The sequence below is a fragment of the Lissotriton vulgaris genome, chromosome 11 (genome assembly GCF_964263255.1).
Source record: "Lissotriton vulgaris chromosome 11, aLisVul1.2, whole genome shotgun sequence".
Taxonomy (NCBI): Eukaryota; Metazoa; Chordata; class Amphibia; order Caudata; family Salamandridae; genus Lissotriton; species Lissotriton vulgaris.
Window position 1 is genome coordinate 1052446176 of NC_141699.1, and position 12694 is coordinate 1052458869.

The 12694-nt window shown below is 43.6% G+C and overlaps 1 protein-coding gene across 1 annotated transcript in view; it reads left to right on the forward strand.

Moving 5' to 3' along the window:
• The first annotated feature begins 550 nt into the window (after positions 1-550).
• Positions 551-12694, forward strand: part of SLC2A2 (solute carrier family 2 member 2) — a 176598-nt gene continuing 164454 nt past the window's right edge. Inside the window, exon 1 of the mRNA XM_086944415.1 lies at positions 551-956. Within this exon, the coding sequence (XP_086800541.1) occupies positions 750-956 (207 nt within the window). The 5' untranslated portion in view covers positions 551-749. The remainder of the gene's footprint in view (positions 957-12694) is intronic.

The following is a 12694-nucleotide window of genomic DNA, read 5'->3' on the forward strand; positions in this document are numbered from 1 at the left end:
CCGATGCCTGCAGCGAATCCAAGTATTTATTGATCCTCGGGTGTGCAAGCAATTATTAACTATGGTGGGCTAGAAAGTTGATTTGCGGATACATCGATTAATCACCTTTCTTTGCACTTCCAAAATAAATTAAAAAAAAAACGGTAATGAGATGCACAAAACGCTGAATGGAATAGCGCTCGATTTCTTGCAGTGTCTAAAATGTGGCCAAATCTTGACTGCATCCAGTGACATACAACTTTTCTCCGTTTAGTGACATCTGTTCCTCCCCAAGTTAAAGTTTTACTTTTGTTAATGTCTAAGCCATTTTTTTTCTTGAGAGGAGACAAATGGGAGAGTGTGTGGCGTTGCGGACAGACTTTGGAACAAGGGAACAACATTTGAGTCTCGGCGTCGGTTCAATAAGCAACCTGTGATTCTGGGCATATCACATAGTTCAATCATGCCTGATAAATGAATGTGACCATGTGTGTAGTTTTGTTTCCTTATATAAAGCGCTCCAATACCTCTAGTTCGCGCTATATAAAAAACAGCAGACAAAAAAAATATCAGAGTTCAGCAAAAACACGAAGTTTACACCAATCTGTCCATGCAACTCGAAAAATGTCCCCAAAGCACAGGTCTAACTGGACAGAGCAGGGTGTTAAGGAAAATCTGCAATTTTTTTTTTGCAAGCCATTCATTTTGGGATTTTTTAAAAACTTGCTAAAAACTTACGTTTTCACCTCTGTCCAACATATCATGCACTTATGTCAAATTATTATCTACAAGCTTTTATTAATACAAACTCACGACCAGTTGTAGGTTTGTGGCTGTTGACCCCTCCCCCCAGTCCCCTCCCTTTTCCTCCCCCAACTGATATACCTAGCTGCCCGGACTGCTGGTGTCTCTCACTGACCCGGAGGTGCACAGAGTGGAGCAGGGGAACAATGGACAGGAAAATACAAGACGAAAAGGTACTGTCTACTAGTTTTCTTTAATTCTTATAGCGCCTCTCTCACTTGCAAGCGGAAATCGAGGCGCATTTAGAGCCACATTAGGTTGGATTTGATTTTGTTATTCATGCATGTATATTTAGACCTTTATTTTAGTGTCCACAAGCTCAGGTGGGGCAAGATGTTGTAATTTAGGATTTCAGAATGCATACATTTTCCAACCAGTGCTTGAAATGGAAATATAAAAGTGCAGCTACTCTTTGGCCCAGAGTGCCTGTTTCCTTCTGAGAAGTGCTGGCACTCTGATTAAAAACATTAGATCAGTGCAGAGAAGTGCCGATACTATGCCTTAAAAATTGAAGAAGTGCGGGGACTGAGTACCTGTTAGCCCCCGCCCACTTAAAGCGCTGTTCCCATTTTCTCCCGACATTTCCAAATTACAGGGGAACATACTTGGCTAATGAGTTACGTATTGAATATTGGAAGCCAAGTTGTGAAATACTTCCAAACTGCAGAACCGTGTTTGCACTCCTGTACGTTTAAAGTCCATTTCTTTGCTGTTATGCCTCCATTTTAGCATTTTAAGCCATAAACGTGACTTTTGAAAGTTCATTTTCCCTACAATGAATTCTATAAAATACATCGACACAGCTCACGGAATTCCTGCTGGCCACAATAGTTTGCCTGACACAGGGTCTGTGATAAGCCCTTCTCAGTGCTGACTCGTCCTCTGCCCGTCTGCAGCCCTCTTCCTGCGAGCAGGGATATTTAGACAGAGCTGGAATAACAACTTTCTGGTGGCAAAGGTGAACGTTCAGTTGTCACTGGGCAGTCCAGTGCAACACGTGAGAGCAGGCACTTGGCAACCGGTTAGCCTCACAATTCACAGACTAGCAAAGCTGGCTTTCTGAGGGCCACGAACTTGCTTCTGCATTTGTGAAGGTGGAAATTAGCCCAGAAATTGATGTATTGATCAACAAAACAACTACACAGACTATACTACAGAACCGCATCAATGTATGGTGTGTTGGGACAATGTCTATAGTCAGTAAAAACAAGGTTGAGGCAGAAAAACACATGTAACCCGAGGATAAAGAAATTACTTTAAGAAATAAAACAATGGAATTGTCAGAGAAAACATAAATCCATAAGACATAGAAACGTATTTGGTGCACTTGCCTAAAACCATCCAGATATTAATATATTAATACCTTCTCACTATTGATTAAGCTAACTAAGTTATTAATATATTAATATCTGGATGGTTGTAAGCGTATCTATTGGAACTGTATGTCTATTTTTTTCTTAAATTGATCATCCAAGATTGGTTAAAATAATGGATCTATGTCCTAGATATGAATTTATTTAATGTATACGTGTAACCGATTGCAATCCTTATAGGAGTTTTCCTGCATTGACTTGAGATGATACCAGATTTATGTTTTATTGTTAATTATTATAATTTTTCTAATGTTTGTCAAATCGAGGAACTTTAAACATTGTTTTATGTGATTGTAATATGGTTGTAAAACTTTTACGCGTCGACAGCCGGAATAAAGTTTATATTTATATATACACACTTGTGCTGTGAAAATACATCCTATTATATTGCATGATGGCAACATGTCAATATGTGATGCGTGCACTCTCTCCTCTTCTCTCTCTCTCTCTTTCTCTCTCTCCTCTCTCTCTCTACCCCCTCTCCCTCGCTCTCTCTCCTCTCTCTCTCTTTCCTCTCCCATCGCTCTCTCTCTCTTCTCTCTCTCTCTCCTCTCTCTCTCTCTCTCTCTCTCTCGTTCTCGTTCTCTCTCTCTCTCTCCTCTATCCCCTCGCTCTCTCTCTCTCTCTCCTCTCTCGTTCTCTCTCTCGTTCTCTCTCTCTCTCTCTCTCCTCTATCCCCTCGCTCTCTCTCTCTCCTCTCCTCTCCTCTCCTCTCTCTCTCTCTCTCTCTCTCGCTCTCTCTCTCTCTTTCCACTCCTCTCTCTCTCTCCTCTCTCTCTCTCTCTCTCGTTCTCTCTCTCGTTCTCTCTCTCTCTCCTCTATCCCCCCCTCTCTCTCTCTCTCTCTCTCTCTCTCTCTCTCTCTCTCCCCCTCTCCCCTCTCTCTCTCTCTCTCTCTCTCTCTCTCATTACCATTGTTGAGTGTGTGGTGGGCTTGACTCATGAGAGGCAAATACTTTATTTGTTCTTGCTCCCTTCTCCTCCCTCAACATTGGTAATAAAAAGCATGTTGCACAGTGTGCATCTGTATGTATGGTTCATGCTATGCTGTTTTGTCTTTTCGGTTATAATAAACGCTTGTATTGTAGAACAGTAGCACAGACTTATTGCATAGGCTCATCATTTGAAGATGGCTGTAACCATCACTGTGGTAATAACATGGGATTTGACCTTTGCACTATAGTATGAAATAGATTGTTACACTCTGCATCCGCATATATTGTTTATGCCATGGTGTATTTTCAAGTTTATTTTCTATTTCTCATCTTTTTATTTGTCAAATGATAAACTCATCTCATCCTTATATTCATCCATTTTTTATGAAAACAAGACTCCCCCAGCCCCCAGAACACCTCTTCCCTTCTTGTTCAGTGCCTCTCATGTGTGGCACCTGTTAGATTCTTATACCTGTTGCCCCAGGTTCTTATCACTGAATGTCTACAATATTATTTCTCCAGCATTGTCTCTGGTTTTAATCTTCTACAGAAAGTTGTAATGGTTTTAATTAAGGAGGGGTAAAGCAAGCACATTCGTTGGGAGTCATATGAGGGTTCAGATCTTCAGTATTTTTCTAGATCATGCGTCAATTTTTCACTTGTTAGCAGTTGCCACAATTTAAGGAACCATTAACCAACACTGGGTGGGGGAAGGGCTTATTTCTCGTAGCCCGATACGCGCATGCGTGATGCTCCCGGCATCTGTATCATTGGTAACCTATCTGCTTTAGTAATATTTCCTGGTTCTAGATGTGTTACCCCTGGAAATATCACCTCTGGGCCATCTGGAATAGGAACATCCAAGCCTCCGTCGATGCGACTAAGCATTTCTTCCCCAAACTTCTTGAGATGTGAACAGGTCCACAAAATTGCTTTGAATGTTCCCATGTCTGACGTGCAGCTCCAGCACCTACCTGAGCTAGAGGGATACACATTGTGTAGCCATTCTTGAGTTATGTGCCACTGGTACAGTGTTGTGTATGCTCATGTCCTCTATAGCATACTTAAAAAATTTCTTTAGTATGTCTCGCTATATTGACTCCCACTTCTTTTCAGAAATTTGTCAATGGGCATTTTATCTGAAATCCCCACTTTATTGTTCTTTTTTGCGTCACTGAGGATTTTATAAAGCCCTTTGGAGCCCAGATGTGTTTGAGTGAACTTCTTCACAGGGTAAAGTTCTCCTATTGCCTCCTTCTTGTTCTGATAGTGTAATGATCGTTTTCCAACTTGTAGATATTGTAATCTATTCGATTCACGCACTCCAAAGGTTTCTTTTCATGTCTTGAAGGGTTTAGTTTCTTGTTTTTTGAATACGTCTTGTAGTGCCATACCTTCTCCCACTCTTCAATTCTTGAGGGCATATGCAAGGGCAGCTGGTCTAAATTTGAAATTCTAGTGGGTTTCTGTGTTTAGGGACTTAAAGCTGGCCAAATCCCTTCTTTTTTTTAGTTTGTCGTATGTCTCAGACCATAGTCTCAGAAATGGCTAGCTAGGCATTTTGGGGGTCTTTGTGGTCTTTCTAACCTACTAAATCCCTTCAAAGTCTTATCTCTACTGCCCTATTCATAGGTAACCATATGTCTCTGTTTTTGTAGGGGTCTATTCACTTGAGCTGCTCTGTATAGTAGCATAGCATGGATGCTATTTGCAGTGGTGCAAGTAAGGAAAACGATCCATTTGAGTGCTGATGGGGTAGCAAAATACAGCAACTGTCATGGTTCACTGAGCCCCTCAAGTCTCTGGTCCCCGGTACCAATGAACCTGCTACATCAATGATAGCTACACCCCGGCTCTGTAAAATGATAGAAAGCCTGGTCTTCCCTGGCCTCCTTTTCTCTCAGGGTTTTCAGTATCTTTGCAGTTCCTCTGAGCCAATTTTCTGCCCAGATGAACATTGAGCTATTTTTTGTAATTTTATCAGCTCCAACTCCAGAATTCTAACTGGGGCGGTTTGGAACAGCTACAGCAGATAAGGAAGGATGAACACAGTGCTTAATTTGTAAAATATTAAGTGCAGGTGCTCAAATGTTTTTGGGAGACCACACCCACTTCTTCCACTGGCTCCACCTATTACTTTATTGTCTCCACCCACGGACTACAATTGACACTGCTGAAAGCCAGATGTAAATACTGATCTGAATTTCAGCAAAGGAGCCTTCTTCAAGTAAGGTTTTGATAGGAGGTTCCCCCGCCCGGGAATAATTTGATAAAAAAATGAAATCAAAAAGTGTACAATTTAAAAATAAATTGGCTAAAATGACTAATGCACTGAAAGGGAACACCAATAACTACTGCCTTATGGGCTCCCTTCTTCCTAGTGTTTATGCCTACGCTCAAAAATAAAATGCCCTGCCAGAGTTAACAGGGAGGGTTGGGGAATGGCAGTGAAGCAACAGCAATGGAGACAGAGAAAGGATAAAAACTGTGAAGAAAGGTGAGAGAGCGCCATCAGAGACCGAAAGGAAACAAAAAGTATGGAAGTGAGAAAAGGAAAAAAAACATGGATGAAAAGAAAAGTGGAGAAAGGGTGAAGAAAAGAAAGAAACCAATTTGATGTCAGCCTCAGCACACTGGAAATACAGTTTGTAATATTTCATGGTCATGCTTTAAGAAGCCATTTTTTTTTGTCTGGGGAAATTCTTTTAAACTCTATTTCATCATTAGCAATTAAAAAAGCTTTCTAGAAGCAGACTATCACCTGAGCACCAACTCCCCTGAAAACCTCCAGGGGCGGTGAGGTCCCTCGCTTCGCTCACCGGTGCCTTACAGGGCTGGTCAAATAGGGTGGTATTTTCTTTTTCTGGATACTCCATTGTCTGGCAGTGATGAGCAGTGTGACAAGTTGGCATAGGTGGGCAGTGTGATAGGCTGGCACCTGAGGGTACTATGAGGAGCTTGCACCAGGGAAGTCCGAGGACGCAGTTGCATAGCGGGGGGGGGGGGGGGGGGGGTCCAATATCTCTCTCCAGCATTAGACCAATTAAATCCTTTGTCTTTGCTACTAATTGCCCGTCACACTGCAAAACAGACTGGCATCACCCAGCGTCAGTCGCAGCCCGAGGCTTCCAGAACAAGCAGATCAAACCTTTCATATACTTGTGAAGAGATGGCAGACACAGAACTCTCAAGAATCAACAGTTGCCACCTTTCAGGTGCCTGTGAAGAAACTGTGGACAGAAAACATTTCCGATCAAGCAGATTTCACCATTCTGCGACCTATGTGGCACCCTTAAGAAAAAGCAACGTTGATGACTTACTCGGTTAATGCCTTTATTAAGAGGCCTGCTGCTGCACGCTGCATGACAAGCTGCTACTTCAACTAATAGTGCTGGACTGCCAGTGCGTAGTGCGTGTGTGCAACATGATAAGACGGGTGGGCGACCTGGAATTTAAAAAAGGTTACGCATGCTGCCATGTCTGCCGCACTGCACATGACCAAATCCAGCCCAATCAGTAGTCCGCCCATCAGCAACACTAACTGATGGGTTTATCGGCTCTGCTCTGTACTGGGGGGGGGCAGAGAGTGAACAGTAGATTTAATGTGCAACACCAAACATGGTGCGGAGTTGTTCATGTGAGTTGGCACTCGGGGCTAGACCTCACCCTGATAAATAAGTGCCAGAGCAAAGCACCGGAAACCACTGGCACAAATTAAGCACTACCTGGTCATCATATATAAATAGTGATCTCCCTCTGTTCAAGTCTCATTTTATTTGTTGGTGTTTTGATGCTCAACTGACTCCTGCTCATTTGTGCAGTCTTTTTGTTGGGGCTACTCCCATAAATTTAATGGATTTATCTGCCCCCTTATGGGCAGGACACATTCATTGCTACCATTGTTTGCCTTGGGACGGTGAGAGTGAGTATTTTCCAATGCTTCTTTATTTATTATGAAGCCTGGTTATCAGTAAAACATTTCTAATACCTGCATTAACTCTAGTAGAAATGTTTCTGGCTTAGTAAGTGTTAAAACAATGTGGTCAGTAAATAGGCATATCTTACTATTTCCTTCTACAAATTGTATTCCCAAAATATTGGGGTTACAGAGTATTTTCATTGCCTGGGGTTCTACTTCTAGGATGATTAGAAAGGAACAAGCATTTGCAATCCAATAGGTCTCGCATTAGGAAAGTTTGAGCTATTTGTCTTGTAAATGACAATTTTTTTTATTTATGTGTTGTTTTTGAAAATAGCTAAATTAATAGCTTTGTCATTTACAATGCCAATAGTTATACCTTTCGCAAATGTGACACATATAGCATTTGTAATGCAACATGTTTTGTATTTACGTGACTTAGATGTATTGATATTACAAACAACAATGGCTTTTAATTTTTTTAAATAATTAATACTTAAATAAAAGTGATTGTAATTTATAATGGCAATAGCTTAAACTTTTGTAAATAACATTTGTGAAGATTATGTTCAGTGTATTTTATTGTGACGAAAATCCAAGAACAGTAGTGAAATATTAACATCTTTTTGTGACATTTGTAATAAAGCTTGAAACATTGAGAGAACATATTTGAACCAGTGATGCTGTGGTGGTGCTGAGTGATGCTGTGGTTGCGCTGAGTGATGCTGTGGTTGCGCTGAGGAATGCTGTGGTTGCGCTGAGTGATGCTGTGGTTGCGCTGAGTGATGCTGTGGTTGCGCTGAGTGGTGCTGTGGTGGTGCTGAGTGGTGCTGTGGTGATGCTGAGTGGTGCTGTGGTGGTGTTGTGGTGGTGCTGAGTGATGCTGTGGTGGTGCTGAGTGGTGCTGTGGTGGCGCTGAGTGGTGCTGAGTGGTGCTGTGTTGGTGCTGAGTGGTGCTGTGGTGGTGCTGAATGATGCTGTCGTGGTGCTGAGTGATAATGTGGTGGTGCTGAGTGATAATGTGGTGGTGCTGAGTGGTGCTGCAGAGTGATGTTGTGGTGGTGCTGAGTGGTGCTGTGGTGGTGGTGCTGAGTGGTGCTGTGGTGGTGGTGCTGAGTGGTGCTGTGGTGGTGCTGAGTGATAATGTGGTGGTGCTGAGTGAAAATGTGGTAGTGCTGAGTGATAATGTGGTGGTGCTGAGTGGTGGTGCTGTGGTGGTGCTGAGTGATAATGTGGTGGTGCTGAGTGATAATGTGGTGGTGCTGAGTGATAATGTGGTGGTGCTGAGTGATGCTGGGGTAGCGCTGAGTGATGATGTGGTGATGCAGAGGGCAGAAAGGCACAAAAAACGAGTCTAACAGAGGGCAGAAGGGCAGAAAAACAAGGGAAAAAACGAGTCTAACAGAGGGCAGAAGGGCACAAAAAACGAGTCTAACAGGGGGCAGAAAGGCACAAAAAACGAGTCTAACAGAGGGCAGAAAGGCACAAAAACCGAGTCTAACAGAGGGAAGAAAGGCTCAAAAAACGAGTCTAACAGAGGGCACAAAGGCACAAAAAACGAGTCTAACAGAGGGCATAAGAGCAGAAAAACATGGGAAACACGAGTCTAACAGAGGGCAGAAAGGCACAAAAAAAAGGAGTCTAACAGAGGGCAGAAAGGCACAAACAAGCATTGGTGAAGCAAAGAGGTCTTGTCTTGCAGGCTGCTGCAGTAGATAAATGTAAAAAAAATTCATTGCAAGCCTATGCAACAAAAATAAAGACCTAGCTGCTTATCCTTGCAATTAAATACATTTAAAAAATGAACCATCACATAGAATTTTAACTGAACAGTAGGAGTGCTTATTAGCAGGAACATGTACAAAGAACAGGTATAGAAACTTTTTAATTTTAATGCACATAGCAGGAGAGTACGATTCATATTACCACAACAAAGGTACTAATAGTTTTGTATTTCTGTAAAGTGAAGCCGTATCATAAATGTAAATGTAAATGTAAAATGTAAATGTACAGGAATTTATATAGCGCAAATCACCAAGCGGTTTCTAAGCGCTTGCTTAGGAAACCCGTCCTGGTATTCCCCTGTGAGATAACCCCGGCAGGGTATCCGCAAGGTGAAAGCCAGGCATCCCGCCGCGAGGGGCCTATGTGGAGATTAAGCAAGCTATTGCCCAGAGTTGCAGAGTGTGAACCCGTGAATCAAGTAGGCACCGGAGCGAGAATTGTCGAGTCCATGGACATTTTTTTAGGACTCAAGACCCCGCCGAGCCGGGAATTGAACCCTGGTCTCGGGCTGACCTCTGCTTCCAGGTCTGCCTCCTCTAACCAGTGAGCCACACTTCTCCATAAGCACACAAAAAAATTACACGCAGCGATCTCGAGAGGTTGTGGGGCAGGCTGAAGGGTTAAAGGGTAGGAAGAGACGGCACAGGCTGGGCAGGCTGCGATCTGGGTGGGGGTTGTGGGGAAGGGGTGAAAGAAGAGACAGCACAGGGTGAGCAGGCTGCCTCAAGCAGTAAACAGGACGCTTTGATGTGGTGTGCGAGGGGGGTGGGAGGCGGGGGAGCAGGGGAGCAAGCTATTGGGAGGGAACCAGCGACAGACTTCAGAACAGCCGCCTTTTCATTTCTAATTAACGTCAAGGAGCCAGAAGAACAGTGTAAGGCTGCGCTTAAGGACAGCTCGTCGTTCACAACGCAACCCAATATATTGCACACATTTAGCTAATCGCAAAGAAGCGAAGTTGCTTCCATTTTTTTGCAGATGGACAATCAATGTAGTCAACAGAAAGCTGTGTGCCGCACTTACCCATTTCAAAGTGCGCCTGAGGAAGAGCACTTACGCATAGTCGATTGTATATTTAAACAAGAAATGGCAAATGAAAGGCAAGAAAGGGTGGGAGGGCGGGAAATGAACGGCAAGCAAGGGTGGGAGGGCGGGAAATTAAACAAGTTAAAAAAAATAAAAGTACACTGGGAGGGGGGAGGAGAAACGCGAGAGACGGCCTGGCGGCCGTCAAAGTGAAAGTACGGCACAAGTTAAAAAAAATAAAAGTACACTGGGAGGGGGGAGGAGAAACGCGAGAGACGGCCTGGCGGCCGTCAAAGTGAAAGTACGGCCGGCCGGCCATGGGCAGTGAATAAATTAGGGGAGGAGAAATGCCTGAGGCAGAGCGCACGCTGGGGGATGCCTGTGGGAGGGAGGCTGGTGGCTTTGATGTGCACGCGCATTTTAGGTCAATGCGCTTGCGCATTGAGCTTGCTTTTCACGGGCACAGCATCAAATCGCCTGATGGTTAAGCTCTGGTTAAGCCCCAATATCTCTTGCAAGCTCAATGCGCAAGCGCATTGACAGGCTCGACCTAAAAAGGGGCACTCTTGTCTCGCGCCCCTCTGTAGGGCAATTCCCTGTGCTGTTTGTCGCTTTACGCTAATTCTGGATTTTTATATCCAGATTGAATCCAAAGTTCCATTTTGTGTCCTAAATCTTTCTCTCTTCCAGGAGTTATTTAGGGAATTTCTAGCTGACTCAATCAAATGCTTTTTTGTGTGTCTAGGTTGGCTAGTATGGCTGGTATTTGTGTTTGCATTGTATAGGCCTTTTCTGCTAGGTGTGTCGCTTCTTAAATGTTATCACAGCTCTTTCTTTGTTTGATGAAGCATACTAGCATACTTGATCGGCATCTATGGCCCATCCACCATGGGCTGCTAGGTCAAGGTGATGCTCCCTCTCCCCCCACCCCCGCTTTTCGGGCAGAGTGATTTTCACAATGAACCTGCACAATGCTTGATGCCATGGCCAACGTATTCACATTTTTGAGAAACAACTTAATGCCCATTCACCAAAGTGTTTAGCTTTCAGAGCAATTGCCACACCAGCAGGGCTGGACTTGGAAAGCAAACTGGCCCTGGCAATTAGTTGGACCGGCGGTGGGGGTCGGGGGCATGGGGCGTGGAAAACACTGCAGCTGCTTTTGTGACAGGGGGCCGATATTGCAGCTATGCTGCAAAACCAGCCCGGTAACAAAAACAGCCCTCCAGGGGTCCAAAACCGGCCCCCACCCTGGCGGCCCACCAGGGAAACGCCTGGTGCCTGTTACGACCAGTCCAGTCTTGCACACCAGCGGTTGTTGAAGTGAGATCCCCACCAAATGGGTGGGGGTCTCAAAATATATCAGATGGTCCTCCATCAGAATAGCGGAGGCCAGAGCCTCTGCTGACATGGAAGGCAGATGGGCTACCCAATAAGTTCTAAGTGACACAGTAAGTGTTAAATTACAAGTAAAGCACTGCTTCTGTTCAGTGCTAATATATTGTCATTGGAAATTGGAGTCTATATCAACTGGATGTATGACGGTACCACGCGTACTTCTACAACGCGTACCGTTACAACGCGACTTTTATCACGCAAGTCGTTACAACGACTTGCGTGGAGGGGCGCTGGATAGTAAATTTTTTAATTTACTATTCCAACTCCAGTCCCCGTGGACTCTAGGGAAAGGAGTTGGATAGTAAATTAAACTATTTACTATCCTGGAGCGCCCCCCAGCGCAAGTCGTTGTAACGACTTGCGTGGTAAAAGTCGCGTTGTAACGGTACCGCGTTGTAAAAAATACGTGGTAACCGTTGTATACCATATCAACTTGTTTCCAGCTTCATTGTAAACTATTCTGAATTGCCCTACAGGTGCTCATGTATACCCACAAGGGGAGTAAACTCTCTTTAAACTCGAAGCATCACTGGTGAAAAGCAGTGGCAGTATCTTATTAAAGGTAACATAGCGCCACTGAGAACTAGGGCTACTAGTCCAATAAAAGTAGACAGACGTTTGTGAAAGATAAATAACACAGCCATGACGGGAGGTGGTGCTACTGCCCCGGCAAACGTAAGGCTAAGACTACCGTCAATAACATGGTGTGAGACTGCAACATGAATCATCTCCTGTCCCTGCAGAAAAATCTTTCCGAAAATAAAATAGAACTGCTGAGAAGTTGTGGTACATTCCAAATAAGGGTACATGAGCCCTGCTGGCTAGTCCCTTTGCCAAAATAATAATATAACTTCTATAAGGATATTGAGTTAAAAAGAAAGGGTATGGGGTATACAGGTTAAGGGTATGTGGTTAGGGTTTAAGGATTTACAACATAGAGTCATAATTTGGGGCTAAATGGTTAAGAGTGATGTTTTTGGTGTGTAGGGGTTATTGGTGAAAGGGTTATGGGTTAAGGGGTAAATGTTGAATGTTAAGGGTATAGAGAACAGGGTTAAGGATATTGTTATGGGGTAAAAGTATTGGGTTACGTGTTAGAATTTAGGGGAGTAGGTTAAAGGTTTGGGGCACAGGGTTCAGGTTTTGGAGTTTAGGGTTTAAGGGCAAAGGGTTAATCTCTTCGATAATATTTCTTTAGTGTCACAGTTGGAAATGTGTTTAGTTTAATGTGTGTTGATGAGAGTTACAATTAAAGTAGGCCTAGCAAGGTGTACAAAGATATAAAAAGTACCCTTTTCAGAGTAACAACTGCACTTAATTATTTCAATGGAACACTCTTCAACTTCAGAGTGATAGAATTAGTAATGTTACACATGAACTGATACGATGTCTCATTAGAACATCTGGAGTAACAAGGTACAACCTATCTGCCATCACGAGAGGTATGAGTGCTGTCTTATTAAAAGTATAGCAGAA